We start from the raw sequence: 24,943 nt of genomic DNA, 5'->3' as shown, positions 1-24,943 counted from the left end.
CTCTAACTTTTCTATCATGGCCCTGATCTTGAAGTAACATATGTGTAAAGAGTCATCTATATACACACTGAACTCTGAGTTCAGAAACCACATGCAAGGCTGAGGCCTAAACGCTTAATTCAGGAAGTCCAAAAGAGCATGAAGAAAGCAAGGTGGGGAGGGGTGATGCTGATGTAACTAGACTGAATGTGGCACAGAGAGGAAGCAATAGTGAAGAAGGCAGCTTTTATTATGGAAGAGCAATCTGATTAATTTTAGGTGTGGGCCAGACTTATACAAATTTTTTATAAAAAATTAAGGATTTAATTTTCCATAATTTATTTAATTTAATTTTCTTTATTTAAATAAAGAAATTCTTTACTTGAATATTGTGGTTGAATATGGTTATGCTTGTGTAATGGGGGAATGTAATGGGTGCATAAAAACAGATAAACTTTTCAAAGTATCAGGAGATTTATAGAAGCACCTCTTCATTGGTTTTAACAGCAGCTAAAATGTGTGTCCTTGACTTAACTGGTGTCAAAGTTACTTGTTTTGCATTAAGTTAATCTTATGTTTCAGCTAACTATAACAAATACTGTTCCTGACATTGTTTTAGTTTATAGGTACTGATGACGGAGTCTGTGCATCTTATAAATTGCATGCAATGTGTAGAACTCTTATTAATTGGTGGTGGAAGTTACAATCCATATTTCAAATAAGTAGCATAATACAGCCATTCAGAATTACACCACAAGAAAGAAAGGGTTTTAATGGGCTCCATATGTATGCTTTTAGAACTGGTTAGTAAAACTTTGCTATACCACATAATGGTAAACCATCAGTGCTATAATATCTTTGGGGTCTTTTAAGAACCTTCTTTATAGACACTCTTCTGACACAGATTAATTCATTAATGGATTCAAGCCAACAGTATTCTGGTTTAGTAAACAGGCGTCAATGCTGGTTGCATGTTCCTTTAAATCTATGAAAACTGAAATGCAATATCCCTCCTCTTAAGGAAAGCTCATTTTGAACAAGCAGCTACTCAAATACAGTATCACTTGCCTTTTAAAATAATTGTTTCAAAACAGATCTTAGTTTAGCCTCTAACTCTATCTCTTTCAGGCTACAATAAGTATATGTATATAGGAAAACTTATGGATCTATGGTGCTGTCTTCCTGCATCAATTTTACTTATTGGTCTATTCATACAGGAAAACTAAAATCTGGTTCTCAATAATTGTTCCTTGGCTAAGCATTTTAAATCAACTTTATAATTAAAAACTAATGCTTAGCTACTAATGGGTTGCTAACTCTTCTCCCTTCCTCCCCCCCAGTCCCTAGCCGCCCCCCCCCCCCAAAAAAAAAAAGAAGGGGAGGGGAAGAAAAACAGCGCTGAAGCTTGAGAGTATTTCAGAACCCACTGAACTTGGATACAATGGCAGGGTTGCATTTACATGCATCCTGCTTCGGCTACCAGTTCTTACATAGTAAAAGCCACATTGCTGGATTCTGTATCTACATTAAAGACGAATGTATAGGAAAGGTGGTGTAATCTCTCCTTCACCTTCCATCCATTAGGCACAGGCTGTTGAGGAAGGCAATGTAATGTGCCTGCACAGCTTTGCTGTTCAGTCCTCACTGTACCTACCACTGTGTGAACTGAAACTGTAGAGCAGCACTGAAGACATCCGCAAGAGGAGTAACAAGCTATTGCCAGAGCCCTGAGACTGGAATTCTGGACCATGTGTTCACTTGCATAAATGTACCACTAATGAGACAAGCATGTTTTGGTAGGAAACAAAGGCCATGACTTTATTAAAAGGGCATATGTAGGAAACTGCTCTTCCAGCTTTTCATTATATGTCTTAAAGCTACTTGTGCATTTCAGAAGAGTGTGTATAAATGTGCATGTGTGTGTGGGAGCATATAAGAGAATTACTAAGCACTGTTGAAGTTCTTGCTAAGTTCTGGCTAGAGTTCCAGATGAAAATTTCACAAATAAAAGGTCTTTTCCTAGACTTTTTGGGAAAAAATAAAATTGCAACCTTTGTATTAGTTTTTGATTTAATTAATATTTTTAATATTGAATTATTAGTGCCGTGAACTGCTTAGCTTTACCTTTTTTAAAAAAAGGCTGATTTCAAATGGAGCTAGATCTCTTTTCCCCCTTTTTTATTTTATTTTTTTCTTTTTCTTGACCCACTTGTAGGTTATTACCGCAAAGTCACATTCAGGGCAGTTAGTTTTCCAGTTCAAAGGACACCAACCCAAATGGCATTTCCCATTTCTGTAGTCCACATAGATATTCATGTTCCATTTCATGATTATTGCCTGGGGCTAAGCTTCTCTGTTCTCTTAACTATTTGGAAAAAGAGTACTGTATACCCATCCTGTACTAACACCCATGATAAGAGATGGCTTCTTGGTTTTCTTTCTGCAGGACAAATGGCAGGTTTTAAAGCTCTGGACAATGGTCCAAATGAGTCCCACCTACTCTTAGCTGTTGGACTAGGGCTTTAGTTTGCCAACTGTCGTAAGCTGACAAAAGCAAACTCTCACCTTCCTCTGCCTTCTGCCATCCCTATGGCAGAACTCTGTGGCCTTGGGAGCCGATTCACTGATTATGTCAGGTTTAAGCTAAATGTTCTTTCACTATGTGTAGTAACAATGCTGGGATCCATTTTTTCCTCCTGGAGAAGCAATGAAAGCACCATGATCCATCCTCTCCATCCACATCCTGGTGTGGTGTCACAACATTGCCTCAGGATAATGAAGTAAAACAGTTGCCTTGGTGCTTACTGCAATTGGTGATATTTCTGCAAAGCAAAGTGGGTAAAACAAAAAAAATCTCTCTAGTCTTTAAAGCAATTCATGCATTTCAACACTGTTGTACAGACTGCAAACTCAGACAGCTTCATCAAATGCATCCAATTTTTTTTTCTTTTCAGAATTGTACTTTTTTGAGAGGAAAACAAGTGAACAACGGCTTTTCTTTATCCCAAAAAGCCAGGAGTTTGGGATTTAGAATCCCACTCTCCCAAATCATAAGGTGTGTGCTGTGTGTGGTTTTTTTTTTGTTTGTTTTTTTGGCCACTGGAACTAATTAATCTACCAGGGCCAGTGTCCACCAATGCATTTCACCAGAAAACTACATTGCTACTGGAAGGAAGGGAATGATATAGCTGTCAGTCAGAGAAGGAAGGGAGAACTCTAATCTCATGGCAGTTTATTTTTAAGTCCTTATTTAAGGCTGATAATTAACTTAGTTGCTCATCAGCCCACATTTGAAAAAGGGGTAGTTACTCTAGAAGGAAACATCCGTTCATTATTTTAGATGTTGGGATTTAATACATGCTCCCAGTTACCTTCTGCACATATGTAATACATTCTAGCTTTTTATAAGGCTGTTGGTTACAAATAGCTTTGAAATAACTACCATGCCTTCTAGCTATAAAACCTCATAATAATTATTCATTATATCACAATCCTTTTTATTATGCCAAAAGTGAGTCCTCTGCAGCCCCTCCCACAGCAGAATAATGTTATAGAAGGGGTTTCAGTTGCCCACATTAATTCAGACTGTTCAACACTGCAATACAGCTCTATTATCTTTGTTTTAGGAGAGACTGGATGGAGTGAGACAGCCACTCCATGAAACTTCAGTAATTGGATTCATGTTTAAATAATGTGTGGGCAAAAAACCCTTCAGCTTCCTAGCTTAATTCTTTTTATTATCTGTATGTAATCTGAGTAGGTTCTAACTAGAAGCTCTGTAAGAATCAGGCTAGCTGGCTTTATAGCTATAATTTAGGCATAGTTATACATACCTCTGACAATTCACCACTTCCTGTTACATATTCAAAACATAAAAGACAAGGATGTTGAGATGGTAATTTGTTTCTCAGAATGAATTCTGTTTCTTTCTCTCTTAATTCCTTCTCCCCAACACACACAAATTTTAAAAATATTTCTGGAGTTTGGAACCCTTTATTTGTATTTATATTTTTTTCTTTAAAATTTAAAGACTAACAGAAAAGGTATAATTTTAACTTATTGTTAATGTCATGTATGCTGTTATAATCCCCAATGGCTTAAAAATGTTTTAGGCTTTAAAGTGCACTAATTTAAACTGTTTTAGTTCCACAGCATCTGATTTGGATACTTGTGCATTCGTTTCTTAAATAAAGTGAAAGCATATTGTGTCATACAAGATGCTTTTTTTCATTATCTGATCCTTATGCATTTGAACTTGGGCTTCTGTGACAAAGACACAGTTGTTTGTCCTCTGATTGACTCTAACAAGAAGCTGGTGTTCTCTAAGTATGAGTGCCTCATTTCCTATAGCATAACAGTACAGTAATGCTAAGTGCACATATGTACAGAAAAGCATTAAGCCCCAGAAAATCCTCTTAAATCTCAAAGCTGGAAGTTCAACCACTGAAAGGTAATTGTACTGAAACTCAAGCTAAAAGTAATTTTCCTCTGTGGTTAAAGAGTTTTTAAATATAATAAATAAACTATGATAAAAGGAGCCTTTAAAGGCAACCTAAAGGAGATGATATGAATTCATATGCATTGAGTGATCCTGGTTTCCAGCTGAACGAACAGCAAAGAGTTTTTCAAACCTATTTTCAGATGTACAAAATAACCCTCATACTTTACTGCAGCTTCTCAGTTATTTCTGTTAGATACTCAAATAAATGATGCAATTTTTTTTTTTTTTTTTAGAGCTGTTATCAACAAAATGATACTACTGGGAAGCACCGATAAATGTCTGCCTAGGCTAGAAGCGTAGTCCCCCTCTGACACATAGATCATTAGAGCAGATAGAGTATGCAAATGTCACAGGCTAAAAGTTTAGAGTGGGACCCATTTCGCTTAACTTTAGTCATCCGAAATTTAAATTCGGCCTGACCTAGCTATTAGTGAAATGAAATGGGCATCTCAGCGGGGAAGCTCAGTCCACTTAGCTTTTAGGTTCTTCCTGCAGTCAATGGAAGAAGACTAGCGTATTCAGAGGGTAATTTGTCTTATTCTATGAGGCTGGCCTAAGAGTAGATGCATAAGATTTTAGCAGGCCAAGTTGGATGAGGAAAATCCCCCCCCCCCCAGCTTGCTGTTGTTGTTGTTGTTGTGTGTGTGGGTTTTTTTTTTTTGTTGTTTTTTATGTCTTTATAAGAGTGTGCATGATTCTGAGTTTGGATTGATCCAGGATATCCATGGCGGAAACTAAAGTTATATTTGATATGAGTTTCACTGAAGCAGAGCATTAGTTTAGCAAAATAACATTTGAGTTGTGAATTTGTAAAGAAAACCTTCATGAAGGCTCAGAATCCTGCAGTGGTGGCCACTGGGGAAGGTCTGAGTTTGGAGTTTGGAGACCAGAGTTCTTTTTTTTTTTTTTTTTAACTGATTAGAAGTAGTGGCAGAAAAAAAATTGCTTTTAAGGTGAAACTTCAGTTTTATGACAGTTATTTGATTGCATACCACCTGCACAGGTTCTTTCCCATTCTTTAGTCATATATTTTCAAAACCCTGATTTCACAAAGCGTACTGAAGTGAATGTATCCAGCAAAACCTGGTGTGCACAAAGATAACGTGGTTCCTATTGATGACGTCCCTTTTCTCCTACCTGTTAATAAGCAGCATTTTGGGGGTAACAGAAATGCTTACCAAATAAAGAAATCTGCTCAAACTTTGAAGCCTTTTCAGCAGTAGTGCTCATGGAGAGTCTTGCCCTGGTAGGATGAATTTCAGGTTTTCCTAGAAAGCACATTAGGACATTCTGCCAAGGTCTCAAATTTCTGTATGTTCAATTTTGCAGCAATATTAACGTTTCCGTCATATTATCTCTATAAAAATAACTATATTACTTTTTTCCCCTCTGTTTCCTGTCTGGCTTTGCATAGTTAGCATCTTTTTGCTTACCTTTGCTTGTCTTAAATTATTTTGATTTTTGGCACTAATTTTTGAGTGGCTTCTGTCTTCTCTTTAATTCCTAAATATTGTTTCTTTGCATTGTAATTACTGATCTTGTACTTGTGGGTGGTATGTGGTGTGGGTTTTGCTGTTCCCACAGTGTGCTAGATATTTGTTCTTTGTGTTGTCAGAAATGTTCACTTACTGACTTGGAGAGGAAAGTAAAAACACAAACAAAGTATACTTTCGTCCAGCATTAGTAGTTAACGCAAAATACAGTGTAGAAAACACAGTTGTTTCAACAGCCTCTCAAAGCTTAGACCTGGGTAGAGTTTATAGTTTCAATAGGACTCAAGGGAACATGCATTTTCTGCTAACACTAAAAACTGGAAAATGTGTTGAAATCTTATATGTATTGTATTTGTTTTGTCTGTGTAGGCAAGTGCTTCTGTGTGGCCCCTGCTTTTCTTGATGTTCTCTAGAGTTGACCTTGTAAGTGGGTTTTACGTCTCCGGTGTCGATCAAAGGGAGTTTGTGAAGTGCTTTTTAAAGTGCTTTAAGAGTTGGTCTGACTCATGTTTCATGAGTTAAAAGGATTTATTGAAAATATGTTCAGCAAAATCAGTTTTTTTTCTATACTGAATTATAATTCAGTATCTTTGAGTGCTAGGAGTGAGTTTGGTTCCCCCCCCCCCCTTCTACATAAGACAGAGTTTTCTGTGATATTTGTATCTGATTTAAATAAAAAACAAAGAATAACCATTTTATGATCTAATTCTTTATAACGGAGCACATAATTTTCTCATGGTAAAGCTACTGGCCACATGCAGACATAAATACCTGAATTGTATACACCTGTATGTTAAGATGGGCTTTTTAGAATGAGATATATGGTCATGTATGTCCTCATTGGATGCTTTTTAATTTGCGCTTGTTCTTTTTTGCTGTAAATAAAGCTTTTTATTCTGATTCCAAAAACACATATTATTAATGTTAGACTAGACTCAGGAATGCTAGGGAAGGATTAAGGTATTCTGCTCTGCCACCTGAGTTATCAAGGAGAAAACATGTGCTTGCTATTTGAATGTCAAGCGAAAGAATAGAACTTGATCTCCGGGACACAGCTTGCCTTTTGTCCCAGGCTTGCTTATTTGGTTCCATATATTGTCTAGACTAGATTGTCATTTCACGTCAAAAGTTACTTTCCAGACTTAGTTTTCCAAGGAAATTTAAATTTGTGCAGAGGTAACTGATTTTAAATATCTATTCAGCTGGTATTGAAACTATGGGAAGTAAGGAATACTAATGTATTTTGTGTTTTCATTCTGACGTGATTGTTGTCATAGAATTACTTTGAGGTGGTAAATCACTTCTGTAAGTACAGCTGGAGGTGAGTAGACTTCAATCACATGTCCCCTCTTCCGGTTCGTTTTTTGAAATGGTTCTGTTCTTCTCAGTCTGTGAAAATGCCATGCACAATCAGTAGGTAAAGATAAGAGATCTCACAGGAACAGACTTGGAACTGTACCGTGTTAGTAAGCTGATGCTCTTTTGTGGTTCATAAAGATTCAGTTGATCCTCCCCCACCAGCTGTATGCCAGAACCTTACATTTGTACACTTTCTGGATTTGGTCAAAAGTTGATGCCTCAGTTTAGCAAAAAAAGTCAATGCATTTTTATTTGTATGTATTGACACATGATATTTCGAGATTTCATGTGTCTGTAAGAGCAGCAGGCCAAGTGGTGAAGAGAGCAATCCTTAGTGTAAACAATTCAAGGACTAAAGTGATGTAGTAATTGTTCTTGTAATCTCCAAACTGTTTTGTTACTAAAATCATATATTTTATGCTCTCCCTGTTTTAATAAATGCATTTTCATTTAACAGTTATATCTATTTGAAATAGGGACATCTGAGAAAGAAGTCAAAGGATTTGGGGTAATACAGTAGACGTCAATGTCAGTCAGGGTTGATCTTTGCGTTTCTTCTTCCAGTCTTAATGATTCCAGTCTTTTTTCTTTCTATAGAACACTTGTTTGATAGCAAATGGTGGATCTGTTTAACTACAGAGATCGAGAGAAAGAGAGAGAGAGAGAGAGAGAGAGAGAGAGAGAGAGTGTGTGTGTGTGTGTGTGTGTGTACAACGTTATCTGTAATTCTTCTTCCACTCTAAAAGAAGTTTAGGGGCCCTAAGAATAAGAGAGAGTCATCCCTAGCCCAAGAGGGCAGAAGAGGTTTCCTTTCATGTTTTGACATTGTTTAGAAATGTACGTAATTCCACTTTCTAGGGGTAGATAGTTTTCCTCAAACTTGCTTGCACTGTAGTAGCTAAACTTTCCTACCAGCAGGTGGAGATTGATGAAAAAAGGCAGATCAAACATATAATCACTTATCTCTAGGAAAGGTAATCTTTTCAGAAGATCTAACTTCATTTTTTCCTATTCTAAACTCACTTCAGAATATCTTGTTCAACTCTATTGACTGGAGAGTGCCTGCAGAAAAAAGTGTTTGGAGAGAGATTTCTTGAGCCACAGGAAGCTTTCAGGAAAAGCTGATGAATGGGTATATATGTTACAGTGGCGCAGCAGGGATGCGGTAACGTCTTCCGTGCCTGGGAGAGGCTGGGGACTCCCTACCTTCCTGGCCAAGCAAAAGGCCACTGGAATGTTCTCCACAGGGATGAAAACAGCCTGAGACTTCTCCAAGCCTTGCGAAGTGATCTATTCCTTCATTTATACCTGACTGAGAATTTCTATTGCTAAGTGAGAGTAAAGATTTGGGATTAGCACATTTGCATTTCTATATTCATTCCAAACAGCTTTTTTCTGGTCTTTAGTCTTTATGGGTAATGCACTATAGGAGATCTGATGGTTAGATTTTTATTTAGCATAAGGTGGTCCAGCCTTAACCACGGTGTATGTGAACTAGCTGTCAATTTTGGTTTTCTTCCTGGGAGATGGTAATAACAGAAGCTCAGGACAACCTTAAGCTGCGTGGGAGGCCTGCCTCTTAACCCGTCTCTCCTCTCCCCCTCTGATAAACAGGAGTTTACAGTTCTGCTAATTCTTCCTCCTTCCCCACTTGAACAAAACTGCAGCAGTCACGTTTCGGCAAGTGACGTTCTAGGGGTAGCAGATGCTCCCAGAATGGCTGGGCGCGAAAGGCAGATGGCTGGCTGGTTGGTGTGTGTTTGGTTGGTTAGACAGCTGTTTTCTGCTTCCTCTAGGGAAAAGGTGGTGGGCCAGACGGAGCTTGTTAACTTCCAGTTGGATCTTACTAGCTAGTCTGTCCCAAGACTATGCAGAACTGGCATGGAGCTGCAGGTTTTTAGAGGCTAGAACAAATTTGAAGTGTCTCTTAAAATCTTGGTTGGATTTTGTAGTGTGCAGAATTTATCCAATAATCAGTTGTCAATTCTGCATCTGTAACTGAGATGGCTAGGACTTAAAATCAGCCAGCATTGTGAAACAGAATATTAATGAACTCTATTGCTAACTTTACCTCCGTGTTTATTTTTTCTTCTCCTTCCTACTGAAGTTTTGTTATAAATGCTCTTCTCCCACACACCACCCTCTCCAATAATCTTTCCTTGAAGGATGAGGAAGTGGCTTAATATGGGGTACGTATGCATGCACACACACATACACACACAAGTGTAACATCCCATAGTTACAAATGGAGCGTGCCTTTCTGTACACAGCAGGATTGATGGAAGTGGGAATGGCGCAGTTAAAATATCAGCAAAAAGGCAATCCCCAAGTACAGAATCCAAGCTCATAACTTAGTCTTTCTAACAACCAGATTTTTTAGAAACAAGCATAAAGAACAGAGCAGATATAGTAAAGAATATATACTATATATTATAGAATATATACTATATCTCATATAGTAAAGAATTGATGTAAAGTATTGGAGTCAAAGATATCCTGACCTGGAGTTAGGTTGTTTGCAGAAATGTTTCCTCTAATAAACAAGGTGGAACAGAATAGAAATTATGTGAATGTCATGGACTCGCTTTCCCTTTTGAACTTTTTCTTGTCTATGCTTCCACCTATACATCACTAATCCACAGAACATCACTAATTCATATGCTTTGTGGTCCAGGCATGGTGTGCCCTCTTTAGTACTTAGCAAGGCTGTTTAACCTATAAATTGTTTACTAGTTCAGTACATCAAGCAGTGTTGTCGTAATAGCAAATAAACCCCAAACAAAACCAAAACCTCACTGCCTGTAGTGGTCAAAATATATTACCAAAATATGTGGGCAATGTTTTATCGCTTCTGTATTCATTCATACACTCAAAATGCACTGACTTTTGCAGCATATGTGTAAGGCTCAAGGAAAACTTGTGCTTCAGTTTAATACTTTGACTCTTTGTATAAATTGTTTTCCTGGTGCCTGAAGTCCTGCTTGCTCACACAAACTCTTGAGTAAAAAGGGATCTGGCTGCAATATTGTTGCCAAATGTGTTTAGAAAAGGCATCGTAAATGATAAATAGTGGTTTAAAGTTCATTTATCTGGGACAAATCCAAACACAATGTATGTGTTGTTTTCCAAAATTAATTCAGTAACCTGAGGAATGAGGGGGAAAAGAGTGAAATCATAATTTAGCAATATCAAAGTTTCTAATTTTCTTGACAAAATTATTAATATTTTAAATCAGTTTCGTCTTTTGGAAAGAAACCAAACATTCTCTAATTACTGGCAATAAAACTAAGTAAAGGATTTAAGACCTATGAATGTTATAGTTGGAGGAAACTGTAATTAAGGCTGGCAAGACTGTTTCCTTAAGGAAACAGAGTTCAAACAGCTTTTAAAAGGGGATGGTAATTATTTTTCCCACTGTGCTTCTATATATTGATACATGAACATTCTCCAGTCTTGAACCAGTAAGTTAAGCAGTAAAGTAAATCATAAGTAACTTCTTAATTAGTGTTTCCCAACATACTATTTTATTTCCAAAAGTTTATTACTAGTAATAATTATAATTTCTTCTGATTTTTGAATCAGGAATTTTATATCTTATCTGCTGATAAGCAAAAAAAGAGGTATAGAACAAAGTCAAGTTTAAAGGATGCAGATAAAAGCTAAATTGGTTCTGAAATACTCCACTATATATCTCTTTTCAAATGAATAATTATTTATATTTTGACATGGCAATTTGCAAACGGCACTCTCTTGTAGCCCTTGCCCTTCCAGTGAAGTCAGGGAGGCCCTATTGCTGTTGAATACAACAGTAGGAATATTGTTGGTTGTAAAGAAACAGGGGTGCAGATAAGTATTGCCAGTCAAGGGTGATTGTATGCATAACCGTGCCTGGACTGTCTCTGGGTGGCTGGAGAAACCAGTCGAGTGTTTAAAAGTTCTTCAGTGGCACTTTCTACCAACCTGGGCTCCGGCTGACAGGAGGAGCTGTCTTGGCTCTGGCCAGCACAGGAGACTGGTCTGTGCTCAGTGTCTGCTTCTGCTTTCCTGCCAGCTCACCTGCTCTACTCCTTAGTGCTTCCTAGAAGGGCAGAGCGAGAGCTGAAAATCTGAAAGTGCTGGATAGCAGGGCTTCATCAACACAGGCTTCCCTGCAGCTGCATTTTTAACCAGAAAAGCTGCTGTGGAGGCTGAAGCCTCCACAGGCTGTTGGTTGGTCCTGAGCTTTGAGGTGGCTGCTTTTCCAGGGTATTCCTGGGCCCCAAAGGTCTTGGCTGCCCAGGAGCTTGATGGGCAAGGTGGAAAGGAGTCAGACAGGCATGCCTTGCTTCCAATCATCAGCAGCTCCTCTTTAGCCACTAGGTATTATGGAAGGGGCTGAAGCACCTGTGAAGTCTTGGAAGTGCCAGCTTCTGAGCACCTGTGCTCCAGTAAGATCTTCTGTGAAGTGGGATTATCTTGTCCTGTGCTTTCCTACAAAGGAAAAGAACTGTTTTATACCACAGGATTTTGAATTATGATGTAGATTCGGGTAAAGAGTTATGTGGTTAGGGAACAGCATGCTTTAAAAACCTGTTTGCAGAACATCATTGTACAATTAACGCTGCAGAAGTATGGAATGACTTAAAAACCACTCGTGTATTTTTTTTAATGATCAATCCCTTTTTCACATTTGTTATGGAACTGGCGGAATAGTTGTTTGAACAGCCAAGCATTTGTGGTGTTTTTGTTTTATTTTTTTGATGAGGCAGAGTTTATGGCTGTCTAATATGCAACTAGATCATTTTGAGTTTGAGTGAGTTTGTGTAACCAGGTGATTTCGCAGGTGAGTGAGTTTTTCTTTGAGTTAGCTTTATCAGAAATTGGTTCTCCCTCATTAGAAATATATGCAGATAAATCAGTTACTATAATGCTATGAAGACAAAATGTAGCTTGTTCATGCATCCTTTTGTCTGTTTCTCCAGATATTTATTGAGTTATTTTTAAAACATAAATTAAAATGGATGTGTTTTACAGTGCTTGCAACAAAGCAGAGCTAAGCATTGCACAACCTGTTCTTGAGGTATGTGGCACAATTGTTTTTCTTTGTTTTTTTTTTTTTTTTTGACAGAGGAGGCAGCTTTTCAACAAGGACCATAGTGGAAAGCGTGGGAGCCTTGCTTGCTGTTTAGGAGATTTGTGAATTTTTGGCATCTGGGATTTTTTTTTTATTTTTTATTTTTTTTTAGTTTCTAAGTTTCACATGTAGCCTATCAGTTAAATACACAAAATGTTAAAGTGTTAAAAATGACTTCTCAGGTTGCAGGTTATGTTTTAAACCAGACTTGTATTGTTATGGTCCCTGATAATATTTCTGAAGTTAGAGACCTGTCAGCATTTCCATTTGGAGTAAGGGAGCTATAACTGGCTAGAAAAATCTGTTCCCAGCCAAAGTATGGCATGTGAGGTCATTGCTGAAAAGAAATTAAAATTTGGCAGCTTTGAAATTTGAGGAGCATTGACAAGACTGGGAAATCTGCAGCTTTCTTGTACTGTGCTGCACTCCTAGAAGTCAGGAAACGTACAGTGATTCGTGTAGGGTAGCTGTTTAGGGTCTGTTTTTATAGGTCAGTCTGTGCAGAACCAGGTCTGGATGGATGATTTTGGTTCATATAGATGTTTTTATTGTTAGATTTTTGTCATGCCCTGGATGTCATTTCATAAATTATGCTCTTGATGGTTATTTTAACACCCCATATCCATTTCCTAAATCTTTTGTGCAATTGGTCTTTTTCCTCTGGTTCACCACAGCTTTAAGTAGCTCCAGCACGCTCTTCCAATTTACGATGTCTCCCTGGCTTACTAGCTGGACTCCACACGTAGCCTTGGTGCTCCAGGAAGGAAGACTTGGCATCAAGTGAGTCTGGGGTTAATGAATGCTTGAAGTGGGAGGTTATAAAAATCAGATGGTTATAGTAATTGTAAGGGCCTATATGCTGAGTTTTTTGGCTCGATGGGGAATGGGGATATATGAGGAGTGTAGGTGGAGAGAATGGGCATAAGAAGGTGGCATGATATATATCCCTCTTCCCTTCCTTCTTTTTCATTCCCTCTTTGCAGGATATTTTATATCTTTTTGCCAGAACATTAGTCTGACGAGACTACACTGCATCATCAAACAGTTCCTTCTGTTTGGTGAATTACAGAAAGTTTGTAGAGGGGAAGCTCTTTCCAAGATCCAGTCCTCTGGCTGCAATGAAATCTGCAAGTCTGGTAATCACATGTGATTATCTCTCCAGCATTTTCCATGGTGATTCTAAATCATCTGCTTTGTCTTTTATCTTGGTCAGATACTCATCTGTTTCATTTTGCATTAAGGTAAACATGGTAGAAATAAGACAAGTCGTTTTTTAAAGGAAAATAGCCACAAAATTAGTATCACCTTCATAGTTTTGTGTGCCCTGAATTAAGGGTCCGAGAGTGACAGGGTCCAGTGCTTCTGCTCAAGTGCAAAGAAGGGTTGACCGTAAGCACATATGAACGGTCACTGGCCGCTCATGATGACCAGTGTGGAGGCAGTAGTGCTAAGGCAGGAGTTTACAGCCACCCTCCGTAGCTCTGCACGAGGTGCTGGCAGGCGCTGCAAATACAGGGCTTGGTGCTCCCCCGCCTCTGCCTTCGTGCAGGTGATGCTGTTGGTGAATTGGACCATTGTGTCATGTTCTGCAGACCTGGACTGTAAGGAGATCCTGATTTTACTTTATAATGAAAGTCAGAACTTTTAGGCATAAAAGAACAGTAAGACTGGGAGCCTCCTCTTATGTGGAATTACATTATAGCTGGATGGATGTAATATTAGTTGCTGAGAATATTAGTGTATAGGCAGATGTTAATAGTACCACACTGAGGCATGTGGTGATTCAATTTTGAAGAAAAAATTGGGTAAAAAAATCTTAAAAGTAAAGAAACTTATATAAAGTCTTCTCTCTGGGATAGATTATTTTCTTAACCCTCTTGCATGCGTTCTGTATCATACTTGTTTCATGGAGTAGCAGGGTGTTTGGTTGTTTTTTTGGCTTTGCAAAGCCAGCTTTGTGACAAAAAAGACTTTATATTCTAGCTTGTACATGTAAAGGATAATGAAATAAATTTCCACTACTAATCTAAATGCTCTCTTTATTGACATCTTTCTTTAATCAAGAGGGCCATGATTTTTAATTGGTTTAACAGAGGTTATAATTAGTGCAAAATCTTTGAGGGAGACACAAGCACCTTCCATGTCATGATTTAATTAGTTGTTTTGTAGGCCTGGTTTTGGCAGGGAATATTTACGCATGTATGTGTGTGTGTGTATGCACAGTTACATGTGTGCAGCTTGTAACTCAAGCAAACTTTGCTCTGGAAGTCCTTGAGGCACAAGTATGGAACACCGCAATGTTGTTTATCAGCCATATTTTAGAGAGGAGCTGTACTTTGGAGAATATTCCAACTGCATCATTTATTCCATTTTTTTAAATGCTTCTGTACTTCAGGTTGGATAACCTGTTTTCTGTACACTTGACAATGTCAGAAAATTTAAAAAAAAAATTGGTAGAGATTGCCTGAATAACTCAAGGTTCAGAGGATCAATACATAGTTTAAGTATCCATGTGTTTAATGCTGATTTTTTTCAGAGACAAAAGTAAAAGTGTTATTAACTTTCTAAAAATTTGCCTCTGATGGTAGAGGAGGCAACAGTATAATTATGATTTTCAGCTGCAGCTCTTAATAATATCTTGAACAATTAAAAACTCAAGTAAATCTGAGGTATGAAGTGAGAGATAAGTAAATGTTTTGCTTTCTTCCTGTGAAATAACTGTGTGAAGAAAATGGATTATGTAAGTTTATTAGGGGATCATTTGAGGTAGCCCCTCTGTCTCAGTATGTATGCCTGCAGGCACATATGCGACAAAATGATTTCACTGTTCTCAGCCCTTTCTACTTTCAAATTAGAGCCCAGATCTTCCACACCAATGCTTCTTTTTTACAGATAGTTATGTGAACGATCTTGAAGCTAAGGTTTACTTTTCTTCCTGAGGTCCTAGAAACAGACTGTGGATATATGAGACTATGGACAGATATATATTAGAACATGATTAGTACTGCTAGTCTATGGAAGACACTAGTTACATGACATTATGTTATGGAGAGTTATGGTGCAGCTTTTCTTTACTTGCTGCTTTTCAGGCTTTCCAGAGGCTTTTCTAACAGTCAAATTCTTAAACAGCTTTTGCCAGTCTTTACAGAAAATGCCTATCATCTGTCTCCAGTGGGAAAATATGTTCTCTTTCTCCTAGTTAATTACTTCAAGTCAATCTAATAATGAGAACTGTAATCATGATATGAATTAGCAGCCTGAGTAGCTGAGCCAAGGCTGTACTGCACACTCCTTGCTCAGTGGAAAACTACAAATGAATTTTTACTTTTTACACCAAACTGTACCATAACTCATGTACATGAGATCTCCTGAATGCAGTTTAAAGACTTGAAATGGCGCAAAGCAATTCAATTCTCAGAGGACTAATCTATATGCCACAGACTGCAGCGGAGACTAAGGAACCAAAAAATACTTAGAGTCCTTGGAAAGGCAAGACATTAACTAAATGAAAATTTCCCAGACAGTCCCAGCAGGTAAATGATGCCACACGCTGCGATTCTGTGCCTATTTGATGGAAGAAAATTCCTTTCTGAATGTAACCTATCTCAGCATGATAACTAGTTTGACCCTGAGTATATGGGGAACATGCACAAACTAGACATGAGTGTTGATCTGGCTTATTTTTTTTGTCCCTGGTTATGGACAATCTCTGATAGATCAGAGGAAGAAAAGTAATTTTCCCTTATTCTTGGGAAATTATATCTGACAGTTGCATGTCAGAGGTAGAAATTTCCTCGTAACCTTTGCAGGTTACTGAGTGAGCTCTGAAGCATGAGACTATATGTGATTTAAAGTAGTGTCTCAAGAGGCACGATAATGCTGAGGGCAGTCCAGGCATTTGTGTCCTCCCTGGGATCGGGATAGACTCGTTGGGTATGTCTACAATAGCAAGAAATGAGACCCAGTAGGGTGAATTTGTAGAACAAAAACAATGAGTTCTGTGGACCTGATGCCTGTGCTTTACATGTTTCAGGGTTTTACTTTGGGCCAGCTCTAATCTGGTCCTGTGAACTGAATACATGCTGCTTGTTACTTTGAGGGTAACAGAGCACTGGAACAGGTTGCCCAGAGAGTTTGTGGAGTCTCCAGCCTTGGAGATGATCAAAAGCTATTTGGGCATGGTCCTGGGTAATGTGCTCTAGGTGACCTTGCTTGAGCAGGGAGGCTGGACTAGATGATCTCTAGAGGTCCCTTCCTCATCTCGAGCATTCTGTGATTCTGTGTTGGAGCATGTTAGGTGCACACTTGCGGCCGGTTCAGATTAACTGGAAGGAAATACAGCTTCAAGATTGCCCTGTGATGTGGAACAAAGCTCAGTCTGTAGAGGACGATTAGGATTCCTGTTTCAAAAGCACACTTATAATCCAAACAGTGAGAGACACTCACAGTTCACATATTCTGAAGTGATTGCTTGACGTCTGCATGGGCAAGAGCTAAACACTTTATCCTGGAAGTGGCGTGAAAGCATATCCTCTAAAGAGAGAGAGTGTCCTTAACAAGGCGTTCAGGCCTGTGCAAACCTTTTCCCATTCCTTTCTCACCCGTGCCTCTCTCTTCCAAGTGACACGTTCCCGTGTTTAATTGCCTGCTGGATGCATCTTGTTTTATTTCAAGCCTAACTTCAATACATTATCAGCAGGATAGACTCCCCTCCTACCCTCCCTGACTTGCTTTCCCTAGGTAGTTGGTATTTATCTTTGTTCAACTGTTGCGTTGTGTTTAGTCACGCCTTGAGCTGACTCTGTACCAGTAAAGTTCCTTCTGATGACTTGTTACCCCACCAAGTTTTGTCATCCGCACATTGTTCCAGGAAAAGATTCCATATTTTGTAGATTTTTTTTGGTAAGCATTGATGCTTTCGCAATACAGTATATGCTTTGAGATTTGGCAGTGAGCTGGGTTTTAAAATCAAAATTCCATGTGGTGCTAAGTCAGATGATTTGAAGAAATGAAACTACAATTTAGCAGCAGAGTGTTCTTTCATTCTGTGCTCTTAGAGAGCAACGGTTTATTTTGATCTAAAATCATGCTTACTAACAGAAGTTAAATATGCATATGTATCCATGTTATTTATATATATATATATATATTTATTTATTTATTTATATTTAGAATCTGCTTCTCTGTTGTTAGAACATTTATTCCAGCAGTCCATTATTTTTTTCCTGAAATTGATGTCAGGTGGATTGGTTTGTAGTCCCCTGCTCTGTACATTGGCAGTCCTCCAGGCCTTTGGGATTCCATCAGTTTTCCAACATTTATTGAAAAGAAATGAATTGTAGAGGGAAGCCCTTAGTGCATTTGGCGACTGAGTGGCAGATATGCGGTGATTGTTTAAGTTTTTTTTCTCTTTGGCAAGCGGTCTTACATAGTTTCCTTTTTATGGATGGCAAAATTTTGATTACAGCTATGTTATCACAATGGGTGGATACATCCTGCTTTATTTCAAACAGAAAAGGGATGCAACTGTCACAGTCTTTTGCTTTCTCCTTATCTGTTATTTTAAGAGTTAGAAAATACTTTATTATTCTGGTCTCTATTCACTGAGTTTTGAGATTTGAGGGCTTGGGGGGAGCGGAGTTGTTTTGAGGCACTTTTTTCCTTTTGGATTGCTTTGATTTGTCAATCATCTCTGTATTTTAACTTAAATTATTTGCTATTTACTTCTTATTTTTTCCATCCTTTTAAACATTAAAACTAACATTAAAAATGCTTTAATTCTAGTTTTAATTCTAGTTTTAGTCTTAACTCTTCCCAATATCTAATTTTCATTTCCAGTCAATTAGGGCAATAAGTAATTTAGGCTTCACAAAACTGGTGCGTTCAGAGTTTCAAGTAATCAAAGTTCTGGCTTGTGCTATGCCGTATTTGTACAATGGAAATGTAGCAAGACCAAGAATCGCAGATACATCGTCAACTGCTGATTTTTTCATCAGCAGTTACCTGCTTTGTGTCTAATCTAATAAGGATACTGCCCTTTGTGCTAAGAATTCTTTTTCTTTTCATAAGAAACTCTAGATATAAAGTTTTGTTAATGCTCATATCAGATATTTAGCAGATTGTTTCGATGGCAGTGGTTTCCTAGGATGCCATTTTTCTTTTTCTCATGGCTGGTCCTGGTCTGTTTGGCGAGCTTGAAGTTCACCACTACTAACTTTTTAGTTTGGTGAATGAGAACTTCATAGACCTTTGAGTTGCTGTACTTCTGTATACTTCCCTGTCTGTGTGACTGTGAACAGCAACTGTCTGATGTAGAATGCTGTCCCTATCACCACTCAGAAGCCGTTCTAGCTCGGTGGAACAGTTGTTTTTAACATTTGAATCACAGAGCCCCTTCTTCTTAGTCTCTAGGGATACAAAGCATGTATCTGTCTCCAAATTCTTATTTTAGGAGTACAGATGATGAAACATCTGTGAGAATGTCAGTCAGGATGAGTAGCTTGTCCATGTAGAGAGGCCCTCTTCTCCTAGGGTGGCAGGAGGTGTCTGGTGTCTGACTGTCCTTTGTTCTCCTGGCTCTTTTGAACGTAAAGGAGTCTGTAAAGGGGACTTCCTGGGCTTTTTAGCCAATGGCACATGTTATCTTGTGCTTTTCTGAAATTCGTCTGGTTTGTGCTGAGCTGCATTATTACCTGTAGGTCTTCTCTGGTGAGCTTTAGCAAATTTTTCTCTTAAGATGTCTCACTTAGTTCTGGGAAGAGTTCTGATACTTCCAGCTACGAGCGTATCTTTTAGGCTCTCATATTTGTAATTACAACACATTTCTGATCTCCTTTGTTTCCATTTCATTCCCTGATATTTGCTGCTTCCCTCTACAGGATCTCCCTCTATGGGATCTCCTGTGATATTGCGCACATCTGGAGATCCAGAAAATCCTCCATATCCTCTTGTACTTTGTTACCTGTTCCTCAGTTCCTCCTCCATTAAACTATGCAGCATTTCATGTAGCTGAAGCTTCTTGCTTTTAAGCAGGAAATAGGATATGATACCTCACATGCAGGTGATAGATAGGATCACAGGATAATTCAGATTGAAAGGGGCCTCAGGAGGACTCTGCTCCAACCTCCTGCTCAAGCAGGGTCAGCTGTGAGATCAAACCAGGTTGTTTGGCACTTTAGTTGGGTTTTGAAATGACTGTGTCTTCCTTTGCCTTTTCAGGAGGTTTGTAATGCAACTTGGAGTCCTGGACTTAATGAAATTGGGTATCTGTTGGAACAATCACAACTTCCATCTAGCTTTGAATTTGCTTTCTGTGAAAATGGGCAAAGGGAAAAAAGATACCTTCCCTTTGTCTTCCTAGTGCTTCAGTATGGAGTTGGAATGGGTTCAGCATAAACACACAAACCAGGAGCTTGTTATTGGGTTTCCTAGCCCAAAAATAATCAGTAACTGATTTCTGTCAGCAGCTGTGACTTGAGGCAATGCAACACTAAGTCTACACAGTACCCAAATGCTTGTCTCTACAGTCTCATCATATGTACCTGGGCAGTATCAGCCCAGTCCCCTGCAATACTGTGTGGAGCTGTTTTACCTTTCTGTGGTCCAGGCTTCGTTCTCAATCTAATGCCCAACCTGAAACCAGGTTGCCTTCATCAGACTTGGACATCTGGCAAATCTGCTTGTATAGACTCCCAGAGAAGCTCTGCTAGTAACTGCTTTTTGCTCAGTGCAAGGACCCGTACAACACTACTGCTGCAGGAATTTATGCTATTGTGAATGTAACCTTACCTGTGGTTTTTAAAGTTTCCTGCTTAGCTCCTTAGATCTGAAGCCATTAAATCTTGAAGACTATTCCCAGCTATCAAAACCTAATGCATTCTTAGATGACACCTCTCTCTGAACCTTTCACTTTGTTAATGATCTCTGCAGGAAAAAAAAAAGGCAAAAAGCTACACTAATATCCTGTTCAACTTTTCAGAAGTTTGGTGTTTATGAAACACTAAGCAGTGTGTTCACTGCTATATGTACTGCAGAAATAAAGTATGTTTTTCACTGTTATAGATCTACAATCCACAGTCAAGTGTTTGTTTGTGTATGGTATTTCCTTTACATGCCACTTCCGGTTGTACACTTCTACAATAAAAATGTGATAGTAAACAATCGTTAAGCATACAGTCATTAGTTTAGTGGTGCCTAACGTAATGCAAATAACCATGTAACACTTGCATTTGCTTATTTCTATTGTAATGGTTGTATGTGTTATCTAGCTTCAGAGTCCAGATTTGGTATCTATCCCTTGCAAAGTAGGTTGAATTACATCTTCCAGGAAGTGAAAAGAAAGGCTTGAGCTCTTCCTCTAAATACTTTTTTCTTTTCCATGATCTTTTCTACATTTTTAGGAATTGTTGAATAAAAGTATGAAATGCAGTAGTGGAATATCATGCATCAAAGATAAAGTCTGCTTGTATGTCATTGTACTCTGTTTCTTAAGCAGAGCATTCTGGATCTTCACCTCTTTAGCTTTAATGCTTCCAACAATGTTTTGTCTTAAGCAGTTTGGGTGGATCTGGGTTTGGAACTGTGTTTTTGTTGGAATGCCTCTACTTTGGATCCCTGCAGTTTTCAGCGCTTGGAAAAGTTATAACTTACAATAAAAGACAAAGTAAACAAACCATCAAAGGGGAAAAAATTAAATCTCTGTTTATTCACCTGCACGCTAGAGATGAATCTTATTCACAGCAGCAAGCTAAAATACTCTAGATATTAAAAGACTTGGACAAAAATGAATTTGTTTAAATGCCTAGGACTTTGTTCCAATAGGATTTGTGTCCCAGATGTTGATTTGCAGCATCAACATGCTGGATGAAGTTTCCCGTTGAACGTGCTGTCAGACAGTGGCACATAGGTTATATACAGGGGGAACAGATAAATATAGCTAATGACAACTTGGTGTTTGCATCCTTTTCTGTGCGTTTCTGTAATTAAGAAATAGGCTGTGACAGCTGGTACACTTAGGAATGGGAAATAGCATGGGACTCTGAAGACGGGAGGTCTGCTGGTGACCATGTGAAGTTTAACCACCTGAGAGGTGGAAGAAGTACATCGCCTCATGAAATCTCCTGGACCAGACCTCTCCCACCAGCGCAGGATCATGAGGAAAGTAAATGAGTGTTTGTTTTTCATTTATATCTTTGTAGCGTCCAGGTTGATGTTATAAACAGAGTTGGTCCAAGATATGATACATCTCTCTGAAAGGAATGTGGCTATTTCTTCTGTATTAGAAATTGAACTAGCAGCCTGTGTTTGAGCATGTCATTGTACTTCCGAATGCGATTTTTTTTTTTTTTTCCAAAGGAAGGCAAATAAACTCTCCACTCTAAATAAACTGGGGGCTGTGGGGCTGTCGTGTATTACCTTTCCTGCCTCCCTTTCCCTACATATGAAGCCCAGAAAAAGTACTGTTAGGAAATGTAGGTGAAAGCTGGGTGCCTTAGCTGAAGAACGTGATTTTTAAAAGCCTGTTTGGAAGGACATACAATTAGTTTTGAAAACTTGCTAATTCTTGCTCTAGATGCTTTAATGTAGCCTCTTTGCATTAGCAGAGCTCCCAGTGCTGAGTAGCCTATGCAGTTACCTCCCAGTAAGCTGATAAGCCAACACTTATCAGAGGAGCCTGGCTGAGGCGTGCTTTAGGTGCACCTCTCAGGCCATCAGCACTGAATTCACCTCAGGACACATTATCTGCTTTAGCTTCAGTCTACAATTTAAAACCCTCACCTGTGAAATAAAAGGCATCCTATAGATGAGAGTGTATGCATTCTCACTTAGCTGTCTTCAGGAGGGCTGTGATTATTTTCTTCTTTTTTTAATGGCTTTAGGGGATTTTTACATTTTAGTCTATAGAACTGTAGAAAACTAAGCGTGTAATTAAAGCAAAATTTAAATAACAGAAATCAGAAGGCAAGTTATCCTCCCAATGTATCGTGTGTTAAAAATTCTCTTGTTTTTTGTTTTTGGAGTTTTTTTGAAGGTGCTATATGTTTTTGAGGGAGCATGTAATCAAATTACCTGGGGTTAATGAAGTATCCTAAATCATAAATCCACCTTACAGATGTTAAACAGCTTACGCTGTGGATACCTCTGCAGAGACTGAAGAGCTCAGATAAGATAGAGAATTTTGAAATTTGGAGCAGGCAAAACTGCCCACAGCTGTGCAAACAGTACAGAGATGGACACGTATTGGCCATGTTTCCATAATGCTAGACTACAGGGTTCCTAAACAGGCATCGTTCTGGCAACCCGTAAGATGAAAAAGAGGTCATCTTACAGGGGCTGTTCTCAGCATGAAGACGACTGAAGCAGCCACTTTACAAATCGACAACTTGAATAAATTAAAGCAAATGGCTGGTCCAGGGTAGGATTAGTTCGTGTTATTTCTTGCCTAGTAGTACTATAGCTGAAGCGTAATGGCCTGTAATTTAGAACTTAGAAATGGGATTGGCAACGTGGACATGAAGGCGAATCATGTATGACTTTTGAACGCCAAATAAAAGTTTTTGAGGGGATCTAGGCTTAGAGGTAGATGAACTGTGAATGATATTTGTGGTTCATTGGTTGATAAGGCTTGTTTTTCTGAACAGGATTATTTTATTGTTTTTTTTTTTTTTAATTTTTATTCTATTCTAATATTTGCAAGCACCTTATGACTGTAGTGCTTGGGCCTTTTATTATCCCCAATGTTTCAAGTATGAGCTTTCAGTTACTCCCTGTCAGGGAGTGCAGGAAGACCTAAAATAAAAGTGAAACTGATGAATTTGTGAACACAAGCAAATAGCAGTAAAAGCTAATATTTCCTGTGGAATTTGAACAGGGAATGGCAGACTTTCCTTTCTGTATCCATTTCTGTACTTGATTTTAGGATGGCTAGTGATGAAGTGGTGGCTGTGACCTGTCATAGGTGGTCCATATTTTTTCTGTCCTGCAGCCAAAAAGGACTTCCTGAGCATGAAATGTAAATCGACTCTGCTGGATTTCTGAATTGGAAGGACAACTGTAGCCACTGGGGAAATTAAAGAGTTCTGAGCAGCCAGAGTGAGGAAGCTCTGCCACCCCATTTCTACGGGGAGAGGAATTGTCCCCCAAGGAAATGAACAGAAGAAAATTGTGGAAGACAATTCACACCAGCATCAGAAGCATGAAGCAGCATTCAGGAGGGTTGAAGGCAGGTGAGGGTCAGTAGGCCAGAAATAACAGGCAGAAGAGAACTAGGAGAGTGAAACACTTCCAGTTGGTAGCAGTTACTTAAGAGGTAAACCATGAGTGATGTTTTTTAAAAGATCCAGATGGTTAAATGAAGAAAGATGGCTGAGATACCTCTGTGGATGGCAGTTCAGTCCAGCCTGAAAAAAAAGAAAATCAGGAATGTCCTTAAAATATCTAAGCACCCAAGACCTCATGAAAAAAAACATGGAATGTCACGCTATTGACATGTAGGCTTATGAATTTGGAAGTTAGTATCCAGCACCGATGATGCCTGTAGGTGCTAAATATTGTAGACTATCTCCCAACACATAGATGACTTATTGAAACTTGTGTAGGTGCTGAAGGAGAGTAATATCTAACCAATCTTGTCAGTGATTCTTCCTACTACTCTGGTAGGGAGAAAACAGTACAGAAAATTCTGGAAGTAATGAGCTGGGTAGCCATGTGGTAAAAGTAGAATACTTTGATTTAGTGGAATTTTATTCCACTTTCTGTGGAATGTATATATAATGAAGACGAATCTTGTGAGGCCTAAACTAGAATAGTCAGAATGACATTAAATCAAAACCAAAAGAGTGAAAAGAGATGACAAATGACAGCATCTTAAGCATACAGTTATGATACTGAAAATGTAATTGAGACCTCTCTCCAAAGGAAGTAAAGAAATGGTTTCATCATAATAAGCCGGCCAAAATTGTTCACGTAAGAGTATAAATTCAATGGTCTGGTGTAAACCTCATCAAAGTGAAATGTTACCCCACGGTTAGTCTACCTACCGAGGAAGAGTGGCGCTTTCTTGAACATGAGAGTTCTCCGAGTTGTTGATAGCTTGGGAAAAAATGATCTTATATATTTAAGGATTAGTATCCTGAGAAAGATGACACTGGGCGATCTCCTGCATAACTCAAAACGCGCTGGAGAACAAAATGGCTGGCTTCTTAAACAGACCTGTATGATACTTGGGAAGCTGTGTCTCTGTGGTCAAAAGAACTTATATATAGCACATGAGTATTTCAAGAGACTAATATCTAGGAATATTAGAGAGGTTATATTGCTTCTGTATTTGGCACTGGTACCATCCCTTTTCCATTGCTGAGCTCTTTTTTTGCTCTCCATAAGTCTATTGATAAAATGGTAAGGATTTGATCAAAGGTTTGGATACTTTGCCTTGCGGTGAGACATTCTGGAATCTTGCTCTGTTTACCTTACCCGTGAGAAGGCGAAGGGTTGACCTGA

General features: G+C 38.6%; 1 protein-coding gene across 5 annotated transcripts in view; it reads left to right on the top strand.

Moving 5' to 3' along the window:
• The window catches only part of RSPO2 (R-spondin 2), a 111,032-nt gene that overhangs the window by 22,250 nt on the left and 63,839 nt on the right, over nt 1–24,943 (top strand). The window contains exon 1 of one of the 5 annotated variants that reach the window (XM_068933128.1): nt 13,167–13,225. The exons of 3 other annotated variants lie outside the window; for them this stretch is intronic. Coding sequence is in view for 1 of the 2 variants with exons in the window: in XM_009674671.2 (XP_009672966.1) it covers nt 23,592–23,670 (79 nt within the window). In the remaining variant the exon portion in view is untranslated. Of the gene's footprint in view, nt 1–13,166; nt 13,226–23,505; nt 23,671–24,943 lie in introns of those variants that run through there. One more of the 5 variants, XM_009674671.2, reaches the window with a different exon arrangement.

This window comes from Struthio camelus, chromosome 2 (genome assembly GCF_040807025.1).
Source record: "Struthio camelus isolate bStrCam1 chromosome 2, bStrCam1.hap1, whole genome shotgun sequence".
NCBI classification, from domain to species: domain Eukaryota; kingdom Metazoa; phylum Chordata; class Aves; order Struthioniformes; family Struthionidae; genus Struthio; species Struthio camelus.
Note: the sequence above shows the minus strand (reverse complement) of the source record. Positions and strands in the feature narration are given on the sequence as shown.